Raw genomic sequence first — 22,687 nt, forward strand, 5'->3', positions numbered from 1 at the left:
CTGGCTTTGGTTTAGTTTAGCAAGAATGATTTATTCCTCATCTGCTCGTTCAGTTTCTCATCTGAAATGTGACTTGTAGGCATCATCATCATCATCATCATCATATACAGTTGGCAAAGATTGTTTTGAACTTGGTACTGACAGCTGGTTCTCACAGTGAGGATCCTCCATCCTGCTGCTGAGGACCTAGAAAATCCACGTGCAATGCCTCAGAATGAGGAACCGACCAGGGGTGCAATGAGAGATGCAATTACTGGAATTCGTTTTTGTGTCACTGTGATTATGAGTGAAAAATGAAAGTTACATTTAAATTACTCTGTTTGATAATAAAAAATATTTGATGGACTATTCTGTTTGTTTGTTTTTTTTCACTTACACTATATTTCCAAAAGTATTCACTCGTCTGCTTTCACACGTGTATGAACTTGAGTAACATCCCATTCTTAATCCATAGGGTTTAATATGCAACCATGACAGCTTCAACTCCTCTGGGAAGGCTTTCCATAAGGTTTAGCAGTGTGTTTATGGAAAATTTTGACCATTTTTCCAGAAGCACATTTGTGAAGTCAGACACTGATGTTTGATGAAAAGGTCTGGCTCACAGTCTCTGCTCTAATTCATCCCATGTATCCCAAATGTATCCTAAATTTTGGACAACCCAAACTGAAGGTTTGATCCAGATCAAAAGCAAAACTGGATTATGTGACATAATTTGATTAGAGGATTACAGCATTTTTTTGTGCAATCCTGGTTTCTTATGCTGTGTAATGTTGTTTTTGTAAGGCATGAATAAACTAAACTGGCCACAGATCTGAGCAGCGCCAGTGTGATCTTAAACCTGAGGTCTTAAAGGATGTGCCTTTATTGTGGGTGGTGGTGGGTGTTCAAAGACAGGTAGGCGCCAGCTGGAAACTTTCTCTTTCAATTATTAGCGCATCTCTGTTATGACTTTCTTGCTGGTTTGAATGCTTGTGGGGAGATTGTGAGGTGCCACCACCTTTACGACTTTGTGAATATGGAAAAGTTGCATTTCACCCACATTATCAGCGATCCTCTCGTTTAATGGGACATGGGGTATATCAGTAAAAGGAATTGGGAGACGCTGCGGTCTCTTGCGGCGTGCACCTGGCATGTCGCCACGCTCGTTATGCATGCGGTTGTGCAAAGAGTTGGTGGTTAGAAGACCTCCTCTCTGCTAGCAGATCTCTTACCAACGCTGCACAGCGCTTTGGCCGCATCATCATTACAGCCAGTAAAATATTTCCAGATGACGCTCTTATTCTTCCGCTGCCCCACATGCTGTGTTTTGAAACCGGCAGAAGCGTCACAGTCACATAAGACTTCAGCTTCTGCCGTGTCAGCAGCAGCCGTGACTGGCCTCAGCTGAGGGAGTCAAACTGACATAAAAATCCGCACACCTGCAGACGATCGTGCTCTTTTACCCACTGGCACACTGCGCAGTTTTTACAGTAAATCTATAAAAAAAAAAAGTTAATGAGAGTATTTCTTGTGTTTATACGGAGGTAGCCATTTTGTCCCGGATGTCCTTCTTCTTCTTTGGATTTTATTGGCTGTTGGCAACCAGCTTCTAGGCGCATTACTGCTGACTAGAGCACGGTGGCGGTGAAGGGGTGTTTCAGTATAACTTTTATGTAATCTAGAGGACACGACGCTGTGCACGACTGTGGCCACAGAATCGGTTTACTTTGTGCATACTCTATTAGTTCTGCCTGCTTATTGCAGCAGTTTTAGAGCTTGCTGACAGAGCGCAGACAATCCAGGTGAAAACGGTTACTACACCAGTTCCCCTGTGTAAACTTACACTATAGTAAGAAGTCTTGCTCATAGAATATTTCCTTTGACATGGAAAAGAAGCCCCACAATTGCAGGGCATCAAAAAATTGAGTTATACTCTTGTTGTTCCTCTCCACGGAAATCTTTAGTAAAAGGCGAAAGATTTATACGATATGAAGAGAAACAAGAGCGCTAACGAGAACAGTGTTGAGTGAGTGAAGCCATTTCTCGCCCTGGTATGTTCGGTTACGGTTTGCATAAAAAAAACAAAAAAAACCTGCTGACTGTATCTGTGATACATAAATACAATTTTACTACATATACCATCAACACATGCTCAAATACTTATTGTGAGTGACAGTTAAATATGAGCTACGTTTCTTTAACCTGCTTAATTGCGCGCTAGGCATTGTGGGAATAAGGAGACTCCGCCCCCTTCCTTTGTTAACCGCTTCAACAGCGACAAAATGTCTGCTTTTTCCTTTCTGTAAAACATTACGCGACTCTTGAATAAAGGTGTGAATTAACAGTCTTTAAACGGTGTAAAATATGTCTCTATATTTATCTGGGACTATCATAAAGTGCTCGCGAGCCTGACCTTCAATAAAATGCATATCAGAGAGTTTATAAATAGGATAGAGCTGCTACTCTCGGAACATCCTGTATAATAGGGGGGCGCTCATGAGGCAGGGCAAAATGAACGGGCTCTCATTCACAACGCAAGTCTCTAAAAACCCAGTTTGAAAATCCATGAAATCCTGAAAGGTGTTTTTATTGCATTAACTAATTTACTGCTCATTAAAATGCGTTCAGAAGTTGGAAACTGATGATGATTTATCTCATAAATTAAACACACTGCTCTCCTGTACATAAACTGGAACACAGGGGTGCCTAATCAGCGCTGTGCCTGTTACTGATCATATCATATGCACAGCTGTTAAATACAGAAAATGCCAAATAGAGAAATAATTTCCCCCGCATCGCGCCCCCTTGTGTGGCGCCCCTATGCATTGCATATAGTGCATACCCACTTTTGCGCCACTGGCCCTGTGAAAGGGTATTTTCTAAAGCAGGCGAAATCGTTTAAAAAGAAACCGCACGAGGTCCGGCACTGTGGTAAAGCTGTTGTTTCGAAATAAAAACGAATCAATAAAATGTCCCTAATGAGCACATTTACAAACCAAGTAACAAAGTCACATCAATAACATCACAACTCTCTCCCCAATTTATTTCGACCCCAACACTGTCTCATAAATACAGACACCATATTAGTTAGTTCAGGATTTATTTATTACCGTCTCAAAAATCATTTGTACTGTTCAGAGCTTCACGCACCAAAGCTTTGATCAGATTATCCGTCTGCTTGTTTTATATTGACTGTCCACTTGATGGCGGAGGAGAGCAAATGAAGCACCATGAAGCTTCGATCCATGGGTTCACTGATTGAATGGAAAGCTTCAGTGCTTCATGAAGCTTCATCTCACCATCATTACATAATGCGCCTTTAAATGTTAATACGCTTCAACCGATAAGATAATTTTACCGGGTACAGCCGTTTAAAAGTGAATAAATCGCTGATTTTTACTTTGTTTACACTCGGAAACCGGGAGGAGGGGGGCGGGACTGTGGCCCGGATGTATTTATGAGTGGTGCGGCGCACTTCCTGTAAATAACAAAAATAAAAGCTGGTTTTATTTATTTCTTTATTTTAGAAGTTTCCACGGCTGTTAATTTTTTATTAACAATTTTTTATTTTTATTTATTATTTTTATTAATCTTACATCTATGTTATTTTTTTCCCTCTTGGCATGGAAATCTCTAATTTTCTGCACTTTTAATGACTTTTTGTTTTTAAGAAAACGGATGGATGGATAGACATGCAAACAAATGCATGAATTATTGTAAGGAGGTTTTAACGTTGCAAAAAGTTGAATTAAACTTTAAAATAATTAGCAATAACATGTCAGTGCTTTTATTTTTTTATGTATTTTGCAAAGAGTTGCTAAGACTGTTCGTCTTTTGTTAATCTTCCACGTTGTTTGGCATGAAAACTGCCCGTTTTACATAAAGAAACTGTTTAAGGAAAAATAAAAGAAACATGCTTTACAGCTTCTTCACGTCCTTTATTGGAGATCTGTGTAGAAGAGAGGGGAGCAGGGCAGGAAATGAACCAGTTTTGTTTGAATTTAAGCTGCATGCACAGTATGTGAAAGTCCTGCAGGCATCTTGGAATGAACAGTTAGAAAAACTGAAAGCTGAATGTGTTACTGCTGACTGAAAAAACAAAACTGTGAGAAAGTGACACAGATTCAGGGATTTCTTTGGGCTCCAGTCCAGCTTCATTTCATCTTCGGGGATTTGAAAAGACTTAAAGACCAGAGCTTGCACGCCACACGTACAAAGATCAGCATATTTAGAAAAGCAATCCCTGTTTTTACATTACCCCTGTTTTTTTTTTTTAAATCTGTACAATAATATATATATATATATATATATATATATATATATATATATATATATATATATATATATATATATATATATATATATATATATATATTAGGGCTGGGACTTTAACGCGTTAATTTCGATTTATTAATTACGGGGAAATTAATGCGTTAAAAATTTTAACGCATTTTAATCGCACTTTGCACCGTGGAACGTTTCTCAGTGCACGAGTTCCAGGCATACAGATTATATCGACGCACAATGTCCAAATTAGGGGCCGCATCCTGCGAAGGACCCGGCCCACGTCTTTCGCAGCCCACGAACACCACAAAGGCCGGAAGTGAGCGGCTAGCCTTCATATCAGCTGCCGTCACCTCTGTGTAGCTCATGTCGCCTAGCAACCGTGAGTGCGAAGCACAGCTGTGTAAAAGCAGCTGTTAAACAGAGAACGAACTTTTTCTCCTTTTTGTGGTTTAATTTTAAGTCTTTAATTCAAAATAAGCTGTTAAAACAAGCATAACACATTTCAACATCAAGGAATACAGCTGAGCTAATGATTAATTTCCAACTATAACAAGTGAGACATTAATGTTGAATAAAACTATCCAGTTATGATGCTTAACTTTAATTTCAGGTGTTTGCTTATCACAGGAGCACTTCCACCCTTCATTGGTCTGTGTAGTAGACTGGTGGGAAAATAAACAAAATTTTGAAGTTTAAGCTTATTCATTCATTCATCAACCAAACTTAAATTAATATTTATCATGTTAAATATTGAAATGTGATTCAAATGCGATTAATTTCGATTAATTAATTACAAAGCTCCTAATTAATTAGATTATTTTTTTTAATCGAGTCCCACCCCTAATATATATATATATATATATATATATATATAGGAACAGACCCGAGTCTTACACGGAGGAGAACTTCAGAGCTCAGCTGAGTGAAGCTCCTACCGAAGGTGAACCAGATGTTTCCTGTGATGCACTGGAGGAACTGAGCAGCCACCATGCTGCAGAGCTGTGTGTGGAGGCTTCACCACAAACAATGGAGGCCCCACACACAGACTCTGTAGAGCTCAAAGCAGCCAGAGCGGCTGCCTTAGAATCCCTGTGCAAGAGACAGCAGGAGCAGAACGACCAGCTCCAGGAGCAGCTCCTCAAAGCTCAGAGGCAGCTTGAAGAGGAGGCTGCAAAACGTAAAGAAGAACAGCAACAAGCCCGCTGTGAGATAGCAGAGCTTAAAGCTAAGCTCTGCACCAGAGAAGCAGAGAAAAACCTACAGCAGACTCTGCAGGAGACTCTGGAAACCCAAGAAGAGAAAGAGGCCGGTGTTAAACTACAGGGTCCAGCGGAAATACCCAAAAAGACAAAGAAGAAGCGTGGCTGGCTGCGAAGACTGATCACTTGTGTCAGTGCAGCATCCTCATAATCTCCTACATAACCTCATTAATATACAACTCAATATCAAGAGCAAATAACTATTCACTTTGCTCCCCCCAGCCGGTCACGGCAGATGGCTGCCCCTCCCTGAGCCTGGATCTGCCGAAAGTTTCTTCCTTATAAAGGGAATTTTTCCTTCATACTGTTGCCACGTGCTTGCTCATAGGGGATCGTCTGATTGTTGGGGGTTTCTCTTTGATTCAGTTCACTTTCATGCACAGTACCAGTCACCTGTACTGTATGACACACTCACCCATTCTCATAAAAGGGTGAATGTGTCTAAGCCTTTGGACACATTCAATTCAGCAGAATTGAATTGAATTAGAGAGAGATAGTGTTTATTTGTCACATGCACAGTTATACACAGTACAATGCACAGTGAAATGTATTTTGTACCTGCAACCATATATACACACACATATAAAAAAGAAGAAGAATAAAAATAAAAAAAGTAATTCACACTATACACTATACTCTATATACTATACACTATGCACACTTTTACGTGGAATTATAGATTATAAATTATAGATTATAAATTATAATATTTACATTGTGCAATAATGGTCCAGTTAGGGCTCAGAGTTGAGCAGACGGATGGCTTGTGGGTAAAAACTCTTCTTCAACCTTTCAGTCTTAGCCCTCAGGTAGCGGTAACGCCGGCCTGATGGGAGCAGGGAGAAGAGAGAGTGTCCGGGGTGGCTGGGCTGTTTTAGGATCTTCATGGCCCTCAGCCTGCACTGCTTGGTGTAAATGTCCTGCAGGTTGGGGAGGGTGGTTCTGATGGTCCGTTCAGCTGAACGAACCACCCTTTTTAGGGCCATGAAGTCCTGCTTGGTGCAGTTTCCCATCCAGGTGGTGATGCTCCCACGCATGATGCTCTCGATGGTGCAGGTTTAAAAGTTCCTGAGCACCTTGAGTGGGAGCTTGAAGTCTCTCAGCCGCCTGAGGAGGTAGAGACGCTGTCTGGCCTTCTTCACAGTGATGTTTATGTGATGAGTCCAGGACAGGTCCCGTGAGATGGTCACTCCCAGGTAGCTGAAAGTGTCCACTCTTTCCACCTCAGCACCACTGATGACAAGTGGATGGTAGTCCCTCTGCTGCTTCCTGCTGAAGTCCACGATCAGTTCCTTTGTTTTGCTGATGTTCTCCTGGCACCAGTTCTCCAGGCGGGAGACCTCTCTCCTGTAGGCTGTCTCCTCATTGTGGGAGATTAGTCCCACAACAGCAGTGTCGTCAGCAAACTTGATGATGACGTTGGACTCTGACGTGGCCTCGCAGTCATGGGTGTACAGTGAGTACAGCAGAGGGCTGAGCACACAGCCTTGGGGGGATCCAGTGTTGAGGGTGAGGGAGGATGAGGTGAGGTGACCCACTCGTACCACCTGTGGTCTGCTGGTCAGGAAGCTGTGAACCCACCTGCACAGGGATGGGCCCAGGCCCAGGTCCAGCAGCTTAGAGACCAGCCTGGAGGGAACTATGGTGTTGAATGCTGAGCTGTAATCTACAAACAGCACTCTCACATAGTTCCCCTTACCAGTGTCTATGTGTGAAAGGGTCTTGTGGAGGAGGAAGGATATGGCGTCATCTGTGGATCTGTCTGGCCGAAAAGATGGTTTGTAGGAGACTGAATTGAACAAAAGGAATTACTCATTGAATTAGGGAACATGTCAACCATAAATTTGACCAACAAATTACAAAATAAAACAATTGGCTTTAAAACAAAAAATCTGAATTGTCAAGACTTATTTTTTTAAAGCATTTCAAATGTCAAATTACAGAAGCTTAACAGCAGAAATAACTATGTTTACAGTCTGGTTAAAAAATGGTTTTGTTTTTTTCGTTCTGTGGACGGTTTTCACTGCATTTGTTTTGTTGATGCCTTTTGGAGTATTTCAATAGAATTACCAATCAAATAATATTCAGCCAACTCCACTTTACCGACTGCAAGGTGCCCAGGTCATCATCCCTCCACCACCGTGCATCATGTTAACAGAGCTGAATCAATCCAGAGCAACAAACTGCCAAAGCTTATACTTTTATAGAGGTGCTCACACTCATTGATCATCAGTTAATCAAGTGCATTTGATTACCCTCTTAAATTCCTGTGGAAACGGTCAAGATTGACTTAGTTTTTGGGACACAGTTGCTAAAATGATTACAATTATTTAAGATAATTACAGTTTAAATAGTTAAAATGTGTCGCTATTTTGAAAAAGTGTGTTAGAGAAACAGTTTGATAAAAAAAGTTGAATTAGCTTTTGCACAAACTACAGCTATTTTATAAGACGTGCACTTAGTGCGGTTAGGTTAATTGGTGATTCTAAATTATCCATAGGTGTGAATGTGAGTGCGAGTGGCTGTCTCTGTCTTTGTGTTGGCCCTGCAACATGCTGTCAAAGCTGTCCAGGGTGTACCCTGCCTCTCACCCTATGAGAGCTGGGATAGCCCCCCTGCGACCCTGCAAAGGATATGCACAAGAAAATGGATGGATGGGCATCACTGGTTGTGTGGAGTGACCATTGGTCTACAATTTCAAAACATTAGTCCAAAACCAGTGGTTCACAGACCCGTCGCTATGGGCGGGCCCTAGGGGGCCGTGCCCGCCCACTGATACGCTTGGGCCCGCCCTGGCCCGCCCACCCAAGCAAGATCACTAATCAAGCTAATAATAGTGGTGCCCCCCCTGTTGGATTTCATAAGCCCCCCTTTAAGACTGAGATCTGGCGACGGCACTGGTGGTTCACCTCTTACACGCAGTCTAAGGTTGGATGGACATCTTTAAAAGCGCCATATCTGACCGTTTGAGCAGGCTGGTGGAGGGAATGAGGCCGGCACATGCCGTGCTGCTTGGGAGTTTCTTTGCCTGCCACCACAGAGTGTCTGTCTGATCCACGATCTCCAGGATGTCACCTCTTCTGAAGATCATGCCGGCGTGGGCGCAGGGGATGGTCGGGTCCTGCTGAGGGCTGTGGTCGGTCATTGCCCGCACATACATCTAACAAGCAAACAAAACAACATGTTTATAGAGTGTGTATACTTTTTATGCAAACAATAAGGGAATTTTGGAGGAAGACTTACCGTGGTCTGACTGCGGATCAGCCTTTCTGTGATGGGAATCACACACACCACTGCACGAAAAGAGTGATTTTCGTCCCCGTATACTGACGCGGGCGCCGCTAGTAAACGACAGCTTACAGGGAAGCGCATTTGCGTTCGCCTGAGACGGATATGGTTGTTTACGTACCAGTAGAAGCAGCGGGGGTTAGAGGTACGGGGGAGCCTGCAGGCGGGAGGTGTTAACGACTCTACTTTAAATATGAATAGCAGCGCTGCAAGTTGAAGCAGAGGCAACAGACCCTCGTGGCTTCTCAGTCATTGGATGAAAAAAATGACATCGCAATTCATTACTCACGTGTGATTGGTTGGTAGATCTTTCCCCTATTGGCCTTTATAAAGACAGGCCTGGGTAAGCCCCTCCCTAATAAATAATAACCCAATAATGAAAATTATTTTCAATTACTATTTCTGTGATATACCTTGTATGTTATGTTGTATTCATGTCATGCTAATAACCTCAACTAAAGGGAATACAATTAAGAGAAACAAATTGTGAGGCACAAGTTTGATTTTTTTTTAATATTTATAAAGCAATATGCACATACACACACATCATATAATCTATAAATATATAAAGAAAACAAAAACATTATGGCATATAATGCTTTGCTACTTCTGGGCCATGTGGTGGTGGCTTTCTCTCAGAGCATGGTCCAGCATACAATCACTTATAGTGCACGGCGTTGTATTTAGGGTGAGCTTCTAGTCTGTCTTGCAGTTTGGCGCAGCAACATGTAACAACAAACGGGTATAAAATCAGGATATAAGCAGTGGTATTCATAAATAAATATTCATATGTAAGTATATTAAGTGCCAATAAACAATCAAGGTAGATAATCAATAAGGAGTAATGAGTAAATACACGTGTATAATCCTCACAGGTTTATGCAGGTACCACCGTTTTACCTTTGAATACTCAACACACCTCCTACTACAATGTTGTGCAATATTATTTCCTCTTTCCATTTTAACCCAAACATTGTATCATAAAGACAGACCCCATTTCAGTTACCTTAGGACTTAATTACCGCTACAATATCATTCGTTTTGGTTCAGTTTGCGCGTAAACGATTCTTTTCTGATAATAATCAGCTTTCTTGTTTTGTATAAAGTGCCCATAAGACGGCGTAGTGCCTTGGATTACTATCTTATGTTTTTACTTCTTGGCTGGGATGCCCCGTATAATTCACCACATGATTAAAGTTGCGTGAGATGAGGTATTCCTCGCGCTGGTATGATCACTTACGATTTTCATGGAAAAAAAAAAAAAAAACTGCGACTATCTGTGACTCACAAGTACATTTTTTTTTAAACTACTACCATCAAAACATGCGCAGAAAGGTGTTGTGGGTGATAGATAAATGTGAACTACTTTTCCTTAAAGCGCTTTATGCGCGCTAGGCATTGTGGGAATGTGGAGACCCCGCCCCTCGTCCTTTGTTAACCGCTTCAAATGTCTTTTCTCTAAAACATTCCGCGTCTCGTGAATTAACAGTCTTTGAACGGTGTAAAATCAGTCTCTATATTTATCTGGGACTATCATAAAAGTGCTCGCGAGCCCGAGAGTTTATAAGTAGGGAGGGCTGCTACTCTCAGAACTTCCTGCATCATAGGGGTCGCTCATGAGGCAGGACAACATGAACGGGGCTCTGCAGCCCAGAAATACAATAGGCGGGGGAAGTTATCAGAGCTTCAGAAAGGTGTGATGAAGAAAGTTGTGCCTAAGAAATATAACAAGCTGCCCATACCCGAGGCCTTAGAGACTATCAAGGAAAGACTCACAGCTTTGGCCAACTGCTTGAAGAGGTATACTAGAGACGTAGAAGGCAGGAGAATAACCCAGATGTTCTCCACTGAACCATCCAAGGTGTGCTTTCAGTGGCAGAGGAACAGTATGAGAACAGCCCCACCAAGGCTGGAGGTGGAGCAATACTGGATGAGCGTATGGGAGAAGGCGGCAACACAACACCAATGCACAGTGGATCTGAGCACAGAGACAGAGTCCTCACAGAGAGGAAATGAATAAATGGATAGCTCAAATAGTGGTGTAAGTAATGTGTCACTCATAACTGATATCAGATCTTCAGTTTTAGTTGATATTGACGCGTTATTGGTCATCATAGTTGTTACTTTAGCAGCCTGATTACCCATAGACTATATTCAGACATTCAAATAATATAATGCTCAAAAATTTAAAGGAACACTTTAAAATCAGGGTACAGCATCAAGTCAGTTAAACTTCTGGGATACTGATGTGTTTGTTAAGTAGCTGAGGGGGTTGTTAATCAGTTTCAGCTGCTTTGGCATTGATGAAATTAACAACAGGTGCACTAGAGGGGCAACAATGAGACAACCCCCAAAAGAGGAATGGTTTTACAGATGGAGGCCGCTGACATTTTTTTTAATCTTTTCTAAGTGTTTTTCATTGGTCTTGCATTTGCTACGGTCAGTGTCACTACTGGCAGCAGACTTTCAGGGTGGCCTGAGGACCCGATGTCCTTTAGTAGGCCTTATGCTCAGTGTCCGGCACCGTGGAGCCAGACTAGCATTTGCTATAAAATATCAGAATTGGAAGATTCACCACTGGTGCTGCGTGCTTTTCACAGATGAGAGCAGGTTCACCCTGAGCACATGTGACAGACGTGAAAGTGCGAATGAATGGATGAAATTCTGGTTGTGGTTTTCCAGTTTTGCTCGGTTTGTTATTACTTGTGTATAAGTTCTGTCTTTTGAGAGTAGATTTTAAGTTGAAATAACGGAAACTAAATCTTTTCCAAATCTCACCGTTTAACAATTATAATATCCTTACCATATTCTCAAACTAGTAAAGTGTTTTTAATATGGTATTTTCTTTACAGAGAAACGAAGCCCTACAAATGCAGGGCATCAAAAAATTGAGTGATACTCTTGTTGTTCCTCTCCACGGAAATCTTTAGTAAAAGGCGAAAGATTTATACGATATGAAGAGAAACAAGAGTGCTGCCTTTGAACCGTTTGAGTTAGTGGAGTCATTCCTCGCGCTGGTATGATCACTTACGGTTTGCATAAAAAAAAAACAAAAAAAAAAAACAAATGCTGGCTTTATCTGTGATACACAAACATAAACACCACAAATACCATCGACACATACGCAGAAAGTTGTTGTGGGTGACAGATAAATATGAACTACTTGTTCTTAAACTGCTTTATGCGCGCTAGGCATTGTGGGAATATGGAGACCCCGCCCCCCCGTGCTTTGTTAATCGCTTCAGCAGCGACAAAATGTCTGCTTTATCCTTTCTCTAAAACATTACGCGACTCTTTAATGAAGGTGTCAGTTAACAGTCTTTGGACGATGTAAAATCAGTCTCTATATTTATCTGGGACTATCATGAAAGTGCTCGCGAACCCGAGAGTTTATAAGTAGGGAGGGCTGCTACTCTCAGAACTTCCTGCATCATAGGGGTCGCTCATGAGGCAGGACAACATGAACGGGGCTCTGCAGCCCAGAAATACAATAGGCGGGGGAAGTTATCAGAGCTTCAGAAAGGTATGATGAAGAAAGTTGTGCCTAAGAAATATAACAAGCTGCCCATACCCGAGGCCTTAGAGACTATCAAGGAAAGACTCACAGCTTTGGCCAACTGCTTGAAGAGGTATACTAGAGACGTAGAAGGCAGGAGAATAACCCAGATGTTCTCCACTGAACCATCCAAGGTGTGCTTTCAGTGGCAGAGGAACAGTATGAGAACAGCCCCACCAAGGCTGGAGGTGGAGCAATACTGGATGAGCGTATGGGAGAAGGCGGCAACACAACACCAATGCACAGTGGATCTGAGCACAGAGACAGAGTCCTCACAGAGAGGAAATGAATAAATGGATAGCTCAAATAGTGGTGTAAGTAATGTGTCACTCATAACTGATATCAGATCTTCAGTTTTAGTTGATATTGACGCGTTATTGGTCATCATAGTTGTTACTTTAGCAGCCTGATTACCCATAGACTATATTCAGACATTCAAATAATATAATGCTCAAAAATTTAAAGGAACACTTTAAAATCGGGTTACAGCATCAAGTCAGTTAAACTTCTGGGATACTGATGTGTTTGTTAAGTAGCTGAGGGGGTTGTTAATCAGTTTCAGCTGCTTTGGCATTGATGAAATTAACAACAGGTGCACTAGAGGGGCAACAATGAGACAACCCCCAAAAGAGGAATGGTTTTACAGATGGAGGCCGCTGAGATTTTTTTTAATCTTTTCTAACTGTTTTTCATTGGTCTTGCATTTGCTACGGTCAGTGTCACTACTGGCAGCAGACTTTCAGGGTGGCCTGAGGACCCGATGTCCTTTAGTAGGCCTTATGCTCAGTGTCCGGCACCGTGGAGCCAGACTAGCATTTGCTATAAAATATCAGAATTGGAAGATTTACCACTGGTGCTGCGTGCTTTTCACAGATGAGAGCAGGTTCACCCTGAGCACATGCGACAGACGTGAAAGTGCGAATGAATGGATGAAATTCTGGTTGTGGTTTTCCAGTTTTGCTCGGTTTGTTATTACTTGTGTATAAGTTCTGTCTTTTGAGAGTAGATTTTAAGTTGAAATAACGGAAACTAAATCTTTTCCAAATCTCACCGTTTAACAATTATAATATCCTTACTATATTCTCAAACTAGTAAAGTGTTTTTAATATGGTATTTTCTTTACAGAGAAACGAAGCCCTACAAATGCAAGGCATCAAAAAATTGAGTTATACTCTTGTTGTTCCTCTCCACGGAAATCTTTAGTAAAAGGCGAAAGATTTATACGATATGAAGAGAAACAAGAGTGCTGCCTTTGAACCGTTTGAGTTAGTGGAGTCATTCCTCGCGCTGGTATGATCACTTACGGTTTGCATAAAAAAAAAACAAAAAAAAAAACAAATGCTGACTTTATCTGTGATACACAAACATAAACACCACAAATACCATCGACACATACGCAGAAAGTTGTTGTGGGTGACAGATAAATATGAACTACTTGTTCTTAAACTGCTTTATGCGCGCTAGGCATTGTGGGAATATGGAGACCCCGCCCCCCGTGCTTTGTTAATCGCTTCAGCAGCGACAAAATGTCTGCTTTATCCTTTCTGTAAAACATTACGCGACTCTTTAATGAAGGTGTCAGTTAACAGTCTTTGGACGATGTAAAATATGTCTCTATATTTATCTGGGACTATCATGAAAGTGCTCGCGAGCCCGAGTCTCGAGTGCAAATCAGAGAGTATATAAATAGGACAGAGCTGCTACTCTCCATTATAGGGGGCGCTCATGAGGCAGGTCAACGTGAATGGGGCTCCGCAGCCCAGAAACATGTAGATCAGGTTAGTATTGTCCTTAAACAGAAATGTATTTCACTTAAAAATTAAAGCAAGAGGTCAAGTTTAATTTAAGTCAAATACTTTCTGTGTAAGTGCCATACTAACCTGAGCTGTAGTTATCATATAGAAATGCTTGAGCAGGATGTTACTGGGCAAAACTGGCTCCACTTTAAGAAATACTAAAATCAAATCCATGATGCAAATCGATATAAAATAGAATATATATTTATTGTCAATGCTAAATGTATATTATGCAGTGGAATAAAATTTGGTTTGCAGCCCTAATGATGTGCAAACTATTAACTTAAAGGTACAAAAATTATACATAAATAGTATCCCCCCCTCACAAAAAAAAAAAACACTAGATGGCGCTTTAATATCTCGCTTTTCCAGCATTCAAATTTAAAGAAAACTGAGTTATCATCTACATGACCCTAACCCTAATCTATTACAATCTGTATGGTTATTCATTTGTTTACATATTTTACATTTATTCTCCTAAGTCTTGACAGTAGGAGCACCACAAAACAAACCAACAAACAAAAAACAAAATAAAAACCTCATTCTAACAGACAGCTTCAAGAAATCTTTTACTTTTTGCTTATCTCTCAAAGGACAGGACAATGACCCCAAGTACACCTGCAGGGCTATTCAACCAAGAAAGAGGGTGTTGGAGTGTTTGCATTAGATGACCTGGGATGACTAAGACAAAGCAGCCAACAAGTGCTCAGCACCTCTGGGAACTCCTGCAAGACTGTTGGAAAACCATTTCAGGTGATTACCTCATGAAGCTGATTGAGAGAATGCCGTGTGTGCAAAGCTGTAAGCAAAGCAAAAGGTGCCTACTGTGAAAAATGTAAAACATAAAACAAAAAAATGTAGATTTATGGCTTCAGTTTTCAGACTTAGAGCCTGTCTGTCTTTTAGAGAGTCCTAAAACGTCCAGATGAGTTAGCCTTTCTGGTTGCTAACAAGTAGCAAAATGAGACGCCTGAATTTGGGATAGTGTTATATGTCTCTATATTTATCTGGGACTAAATAAATAACCATTTCAGTTAGTGAAATGGTTAGCATATTTCCTGTGATTGCATCAAAAAAAAAAGGGAAAAAGTAGCATCAATTTGAGGAGATCATCTTGCTGAACAAAACACGCTAAATATTTTTATTTTCCACAAAGCCTATTCGCTGCAGTAATTTGAAAGCCCATTGCATTTGTTTTTATCAGGAACCAGGACAATGCTAATTTCTTAACTTGGCCTACAAAACAAGAAGATTTAAGTAAAGATCTGCTCCATAGGGACTATATTTAAGATATTTCAGAAAGCAGATCCCCTTCACATCACCAAGCTGTTCAGTCTCTTCTGCCTGCACAGAAATACTGAACTGCATGTAAAAGCAGGAGCTGTAACCTGCGCGTCAGTCTCACCAGCTGTGAATCGAGACACAAACGCTCATCAGCAGCACAAATGTCCTCAAGGAGAGCAGCGGCTTCAACTTAACATCTTACGTTGCTTTATTGTAACCCCACCTGCTTCAGCAGCATTTTTATGTCAAATCATAAAATGACTTCAACCCAACTATTGAACCTAAATTCATTGAACCCACTTTTTGAGGCAGCAAACACATATATGATTCCAAGCTAAACCAGCTTCAAACCAGTACAATCATCATTACCAGTCAAATGAAGGAACTAGTTGGAAGTGTGGAGGTGCCTGAATAGATGGAGCGCGGTGAATTTGTGCATTTGTACAACATCTAATTTTGGTTCTTTATTCAGTTTAGGTAGCTGGTTAGTACTCGCAGTGATTCCTTGGCTTAAAGTTTCACTGCGGCACTGAATCTCACCAGTTGTCAGTAATTTTTCACAATCCCCGGAGAGCGCCCTCGTCATTTCTGTCAGCCTCCCCGTGGCTATGCGGGGACAGGGAGGGCGGTCAAACTGTGCCTGCCCAAGAGCGCCTTTTCACGGGTTGATGAGTCATAATAAGGGCTGCCCAGGGGGTGAAAATGAGCTGTGTGTGTGTGTGTGTGTGTGTGTGTGTGTGTGTAAACATTTGCAGAAATTTGTTCTTCCTTTAGTTTTTCTTATTGAACATATTTTTATTGCTGTTTATCATAATTTTTGATCATGTGAAGTCAATCGTGTGTGTGTGTGTGTGTGTGCCCATGTGTGTGTGTGTGTGTGCGCATGAAACAGAGAGAGAGAGAGAGAGCGAGAGAGAGAACGGGAGTCAGTGGGAGGGAGAGGGAGAGGGAGAGGGAGAGCCGAGCGGAGTATTCACTCCGGATCTTGGGGATTTTGGAGTCTCTCTTCTCGTCTTCTCTTCTATAGAAGTGAAAGTCGGCTTTAACTCCGTTAATCACTTGGGCAGATTGCCTGTAAGTCCCGCTCTCTGGATGGAAAAAGGCTGCTGCAAAATGAGGGCTCTGTGTTTGAACTTTGCCATCACCTGTCTGTGGCTTCTTCCTTCATCAGTGAGTAGATCACAAACAGCCTCTTCTCCAAGTATGAGCTCTATGGAGACTTTACTTCCATGCAGATTTTCTACAAATATGTATTGTTGACAAGTGCCTTATTATTGCATTTATCCATTTATTTCTGTCACTCTTTCTCATACTGCAGCACTGTTGCCGAATCAGCCATTAAAACTGTTACAATTGTAACTAGTTTTAAAAGATAACTTGACATGGTAACATTGGCATTTTAAGAAGCAGATAAGAATTTTATTGACTTACTAAAGACTTGAAGGGATTCACTGATTTATTTTGGACTTAAATTTTGTGAAAGTGTTCTTTCTAGGAATGAAAAATGGTCCCTTGCTCTGAAGTGACTTGCTTTTCTACTTTCAAACTCACGACTGAAGACGTTTCCATTGTGTGAAATTGTCTTGGCACTTCATCAAAGTTGAACCTTCTTTCAGATGAAGTTCAGGCTAGATGAGCACATACCGCTATCACATTTTAATTTTCTTCCAGTCTGGTGGTCTCTAATTCTCTTTCGAGCATAATTGTAATTTAATCTGCTCTAATGTCTTCATTGTAACTTTCTCAAGTGCGCTGCATGAGCAGCCGACTGCATCGTCTGTAACTTTAGTGTTTAAGATGTCAGGTGAAAACCCTCAAAGCAACCTCATTTTGTGCTTTATTACTTGAACTAAACGACTGCACGGGCTGTGTCAGGTTGAGGAAGTTTTATCACCCTGGGGCTTAAAAACATTCTTACTTCCTTTTTATTCCCTTTTTGGTTAAGTCGTGAAAAAAACTGACACATTAAGGATCTTTTTAGCCAGTGGCAAGAATTCCTTCTCTCTGTCCTAAAAAAAAGCAAACACTCCTCCCGGGCTTCTCGGTTTTGGTTGGAGTTTTTTTTTTGGGGGGGGGCTTCTGCAGGTACTTTTGCACACGTGTTGTGCTTGCATCTATTCCGCCACTGTTGCTCAGTTCCAGTCACCGTGCTGGCATCTTGACACTGAGCCAGTGACATCGCTGTCACACTATGGGCTCCAATTAGGGTAGGTGAGAACAGCATGTAGCTGGAGCTTTGGGTTTGTAACAATAGGCACAGCTGGAGCTCACTTGGTTACAGGAGGAAGGTAGAGATTGGCACACAGGGATGGGGTGATTCGGGGGGTGTTCTGCTTGTTTGTGTAAAATAATGATATCCTGGGAGCTGTTTATTTAGAAATCTAGGTGAGATTAGCCCTAAACCTCCATCTGCCTTCAACACATAAACAGAAACCAAGTCCTGCACAATGAATGTGCACAACTTTGTGCACAACTTGTGTCTCTAGAGGCACAAGAAAAGCTTGTCCCATCTCCCACAGAGCATTCACCATTACGCCCAAGCTGAAGCGTTTATATAGAGAGAAAAGTGTCCAATTAGTTTTTATCCTTAACTCATTGTGTAACATCAGTGTTTTACAGTTTTGTATATACAGTTCTCTTATTGAGACATAGCTCTACATGTCAGCTGTGCAGTGAAATTTTGTTGCCTGAACATCATTTGATTTATTGGGATTTGTGTATCTTAATACACACAGCAGCAGGTGGTTGCTTGGCTTATGATAAGCTGCTTCATCGGTATGAAGATGTATTTAGTTTTCATGGTCACACTCTTATATTTTTGGAGTGGTATTTTTTTTTTAAACCAAGAGGGACATTCAAGTGGAGTTAATTACTGTATTTCTCTGTGTTACTGATGTCTTCTGCTCTGTGTGAGCTGTATGAACTGTGGCGCTATCACAGAAGCCAAAATATTTAGAATTGGAGCAATTAGCAGCATCAGATTGGTTTTATTTCCTACAAAATATATTTAGAGTGTGTTTCTCCAGTGCAGCGGAGTTAACACTGTGAGAGGCAGATTAACGTATAATTTTGATGTGCTGGTTTTTTTTCACATAATCTCCAGGCTGTTCGCCAATACTATGTCGTCTTGTTTGACTTCGAGGAAAGGCCAACGAGATACCCTTATATAGTGTCAGGGGCAAAATAGGACAGTAGAAGGAAGGAGGACAATGTGGGTGGAAATGATGAATACAATGGATAAAATGAGAAGTCATAAGCTCTCTCCTAACAAGATGCATCCAGGTGAAAGCTTAATCCCTGTTTCATTTCAAGTCACAGTCCAAATGAATCTAAGATTAGAAGCTGGCATATTTAAGGTAATGAAGAGGAGGAGGAGGAGGAAGAGAAAGGTTAAAGATGGATTTTTAGTCCATTGAGACAACTGAGGCATGTTTGGTGCAGAAGGAGCTCAATATGGAAATATGCTTACCCTTTTCATACATCAGGCTGTAAACTTTTATAATTTTATTCACTCTTCAGCAGTGGCCTGTCATGTTTCTCCCTATCTCAGGCATATTGATCAATCAGCCTATAGACTGTCCATTACCAAGGTCGTGCTGAAACGGGGACTGAAAGTTTGAAAGAGGGAGTGAGAGAGGATGGAGAGGCAAATTAAAATGTGTTAATGGCAGTAAGACTGGGACTGTGTTTGTGGTATGGGTGCGTGCGTGCGTGTTCCTCATTACTGTAGTCCTTGCCTGAAGGAGATAACCTATTGATCACAGTCAGTTTCAAGTCATTCTCATTGCGGGGGCCCAGCACATTGAAGGATAATTATTTAAATCGATTATGTGCCATTATTATGGCATAGCTACAGTCAAACTGTCCTTCATTTATGTCATCCAGGTGATCAAGGTTAAGTTTTGTTCCTCATCTTTCTTGTCATTTTCTACAGTTCAAAACTAAAATCCTGCAGCAGAGGTTTGACTGTATTTAATGTTGACAAACATGACAAAGATGTTTTTCTGGGGTTACAATTGATATGATAAAGCTCTTCTAGTCGTCCCTGATTGTAGGTAGGTATGATGAATGTGGAGGGTCGTAGAATGTTCCCAGATATATAACAAAGAAGCACACTGGAAGCAATGACATCTTGGTGAATCAAAACATAACAAAGTTAATACTTTAAATGAATGGAAAGAATTATAAGTGAGAAATTCCTGGTTAGATAACTTTGTGACTTGTCCATATGCATTACATTTGGTTTACTTGCTGAAATTCTTTCCCCCATTTTGCACATGTAATAAAGAGATCCTTTTCTAACATGCTTATGAATGTGAATGCCAATGAAAATGTAAGATTTAACATAAAAACACTGAGGAAAATCTGTAATGAGACAAGGAGAGAATTTCAGCTTCAGAGAAGATATGTGAACATGTCCTTTGATGGAGAGACTTTAAACTGTAGATGAGTTCTTATACAAACTTCATTGCACACTATTTTTGCATCACAAGGATTTGAAGAGATTAAATATGAAACTATATAAGTAATTTGTCCACTGTTGTGTTTGCACTTTATGTGTAGTTTCATTCTGTGTTTTCAAGTTTTTGTTTTTGTTTTTTTGTTTTTGTTTTTTATCAGTATAACAAAAAGCTAATTTTAGCATGCAGCTGCAGTAATATGTGACTAAAAGAGATCTGATTTTAAGATATTGGTGTCTCTCTCTCTCTTTCTGAAATATCAATATCTATACCAGTAGAAAAGAGTTGGATGAAATTTTACATGTGGTGCTTTCCAAATTAAAATAAATAAAAACAGAAGAAATGTGGCTTTCCATTACTTGGTATAATATACCAATTACAATGTAGGTGCTCCAAAATCTCACATTCAACAGTTTTTCTGGAAAAATGATCTGCACATTTTTTTAATAATTTCTTTGAACGGTTCTTTTCCCAGGGTGGAATAATTGTACAGCATACATTTTTTTAATGACTTTAAAAAACAAGTATTGGTGCACAAGTTTTAATTTATTTTCGATTTTCCCTATCCACACGGGGTCAAATGTATACATGCACATCCCTGAGCAGTTGCACCAGTTGCATTTGGTAGCCACCAACAAGCTTCTGGCATAATTCTGGCTGGATATTTGACCGCTCTTCTTGGAAGAAATGGTAGAATTAATTTAAAACAGCTGTTTTTTTTTTTTTTTTTTTAAAAGGACCTGGCTTTTAAGCATAGTCCACAGATTTTCAGTAGAATTGATCTCGGGGCTTTGAGAAGGCCATTCCAGAAGCTCAGTGGGTCATTTCTAAACAATTGCAGATTCCAGGACCATCAGTAAATACAAGTTATTCAAATGTGTCACCACTTTGCCAAGATCTGGAAGAAGACCCAAACTGTTACCTTCAGATGAGAGGACATTGTTCAGGATTTTCAGGAACAACCCAGAAGGCTCAAGTCTGCTCTGAACTGGAAAGTACTGAAACATCACCCCCACTGTCTACAGTGAATGACATTTTGCATCACTATGACCTGTGAGGGTGCTGGCCAAGAGAGAAGCCCCTACTTCAAGGTTGAGACCTTCAAGCTTGATTGAAATTTGCAGCTGCCCACATGGACGAGCCAAATACTTTCTGGAGAAAAGTTTCATGGTCAGATGAGACAAAGATTGACCTATTTGGCCACAATGACAAGAGGTGTGTTTGGAGGAGTAAAGGTGAGGCTTTCACACCAAAGAACACAGCACCAACTGCCATAGCATGGTGGGGGTAGCATCACGGTCTGGGGCTGTTTTGCTGCCAGTGGTACTGGTACATTACACAAAGTAGATGGAATGATGAATAATAAAGTCATTAAAGTCGTATGCTATACAATCATTCCACCCCCCAAAAAAAGAACAGTTCAAAGAAATCATTAAAAGCCACAAATTACCCCAACGTTCATGCCCGTGATGAGCATTTGTAAAGTTTTGACCATAACTGTATGTAAGCAGGAAAATAAGCTATGCCTTGTGACAATGGACAGTGTTTTCAAAATCATGTTTTCTTCTCTGCAGGTCCAAGAAATATCCAAGAAACTGGAATTTCAGAGCCAAGAGTGGGGTGAGGGAGGAGGAGGAAGAGAATATGCTGGTGGAGCAGCACTGAAAGTTAAACATATCTCCAAAGATTTACAGATCATCTCCACTAAACACAAAACACCTGCTTATGGCTCACTTGGCCCATACGGTTGGCCTCAGAATTTCTCACAAGCCCTAGATCAGTATCTGTACCGTCCTCCTCCCAAAGCCAAACCTCCTGCTAAAACGTCGCCGAAGGCCAAGAAGATCCTGGGCTGGGGGGATTTTTACTTTAATGTGAAAACAGTGAAATTCAGCCTCTTGGTGACAGGGAAGATTGTGGATCACATCAATGGGACGTTCAGCGTCTACTTCCGCCACAATTCATCCCGATTGGGGAACATATCCGTCAGCATCGTTCCACCTTCCAAAGCTGTGGGATGGGAGGTTCTTGATCCTGCAGCTCAAAGTGTTCACACTAAAAACTCAGTCCTGCTTCCAGATCTGATGTCCCAGTTGCCAAGCCCCCCTCAGTCCACCAGCTCCACTCCTCCTGAGCAGCAGAAGCAGCAGCAGGACATGATGATGGTGACTGAACTCAACTGCCGGATCGAGTACCAGAGAACCAACCGGTCCAAGAAGACCACGCCCTGCATGTACGACCCAGGCCAGACATGCTACTCAGAAAACACCCAGTCCCAGGCAGCTTGGATCTGTGCCAAACCATTTAAGGTTATATGCATCTTCATCGCCTTCACCGGCACGGATTACAGGCTGGTGCAGAAAGTTTGCCCAGAGCAGAACCAGCAGCACTTTGGATGACAGATTCTGAGACATGAAACACTGACTTCTCACACATCCTTCAAACATCCTTCAGAATCATATGTTCAGTTTTCAAAACACTTTCAACATAAAGATACATCGTCAGCCCGTCAGTGAGTGCAGTTTGAGCCAAAACTTGCATTAACTTTTTTTTGAGGATTTGAGTTTTTTGCAAGCTTCGCGTTGTCTGAAAGCACACTCATTAAAACATTAACTCAGATTGTGACTTTGTTCAGAGCTTTAAGAATTTTACTTTCTGATTATGCATTAATCCAAGTTTTCATCCAAAATTTGACCTGTACTCTTAATTTCTTAACTTAAATCAAAGATAATATTGTGTATGTATCTATGTTTAGGGACAGAATCATGTGTAGGTTTT

The 22,687-nt window shown here is 41.0% G+C and overlaps 2 protein-coding genes and 3 non-coding genes across 5 annotated transcripts; 1 reads left to right on the plus strand and 4 right to left on the minus strand.

Moving 5' to 3' along the window:
- Positions 1-1,873: 1,873 nt before the first annotated feature.
- Positions 1,874-1,986, minus strand: LOC115783836 (U5 spliceosomal RNA). The gene has a single exon (XR_004020247.1). It is a non-coding gene; the product is annotated as a U5 spliceosomal RNA (small nuclear RNA).
- A 5,197-nt stretch (positions 1,987-7,183) lies between these two features.
- LOC115783804 (MAGUK p55 subfamily member 4-like) lies at positions 7,184-9,045 on the minus strand. Its single transcript, XM_030734807.1, has 3 exons — positions 8,769-9,045; positions 8,489-8,685; positions 7,184-7,314 (listed from the first exon to the last, which is right to left on the minus strand). The coding sequence occupies exons 1-3, from the start codon at positions 8,895-8,897 to the stop codon at positions 7,272-7,274; spliced, it is 369 nt and encodes a 122-aa protein (XP_030590667.1). The 5' UTR covers positions 8,898-9,045; the 3' UTR covers positions 7,184-7,271.
- Positions 9,046-11,673: 2,628 nt separating this feature from the next.
- Positions 11,674-11,787, minus strand: LOC115783833 (U5 spliceosomal RNA). Its single transcript, XR_004020244.1, has one exon. It is a non-coding gene; the product is annotated as a U5 spliceosomal RNA (small nuclear RNA).
- A 1,715-nt stretch (positions 11,788-13,502) lies between these two features.
- LOC115783834 (U5 spliceosomal RNA) lies at positions 13,503-13,616 on the minus strand. Its single transcript, XR_004020245.1, has one exon. It is a non-coding gene; the product is annotated as a U5 spliceosomal RNA (small nuclear RNA).
- A 2,827-nt stretch (positions 13,617-16,443) lies between these two features.
- On the plus strand, positions 16,444-22,506 carry LOC115783463 (neurexophilin-2-like). Its single transcript, XM_030734295.1, has 2 exons — positions 16,444-16,619; positions 21,484-22,506. Exons 1-2 carry the CDS (start codon positions 16,542-16,544, stop codon positions 22,306-22,308), a joined length of 903 nt encoding a protein of 300 aa, XP_030590155.1. The 5' UTR covers positions 16,444-16,541; the 3' UTR covers positions 22,309-22,506.
- Positions 22,507-22,687: the final 181 nt, after the last annotated feature.

This window comes from Archocentrus centrarchus, chromosome 7, assembly GCF_007364275.1.
Source record: "Archocentrus centrarchus isolate MPI-CPG fArcCen1 chromosome 7, fArcCen1, whole genome shotgun sequence".
NCBI classification, from domain to species: domain Eukaryota; kingdom Metazoa; phylum Chordata; class Actinopteri; order Cichliformes; family Cichlidae; genus Archocentrus; species Archocentrus centrarchus.

Bases quoted from the DNA above. Each gene is read 5' to 3' on its own strand.
- LOC115783804 (XM_030734807.1), bottom strand. From the start codon at position 8,897: ATGCGCTTCCCTGTAAGCTGTCGTTTACTAGCGGCGCCCGCGTCAGTA. The intron at 8,686-8,768 runs GTAAGTCTTCCT...TTTGCTTGTTAG, and splicing joins TGATCCGCAGTCAGACCACG to ATGTATGTGCGGGCAATGAC. The intron at 7,315-8,488 runs GTCAGATATGGC...TGTTCAATTCAG, and splicing joins TCCACCAGCCTGCTCAAACG to TCTCCTACAAACCATCTTTT.
- LOC115783463 (XM_030734295.1), top strand. From the start codon at position 16,542: ATGGAAAAAGGCTGCTGCAAAATGAGGGCTCTGTGTTTGAACTTTGCC. The intron at 16,620-21,483 runs GTGAGTAGATCA...TCTTCTCTGCAG, and splicing joins TGTGGCTTCTTCCTTCATCA to GTCCAAGAAATATCCAAGAA.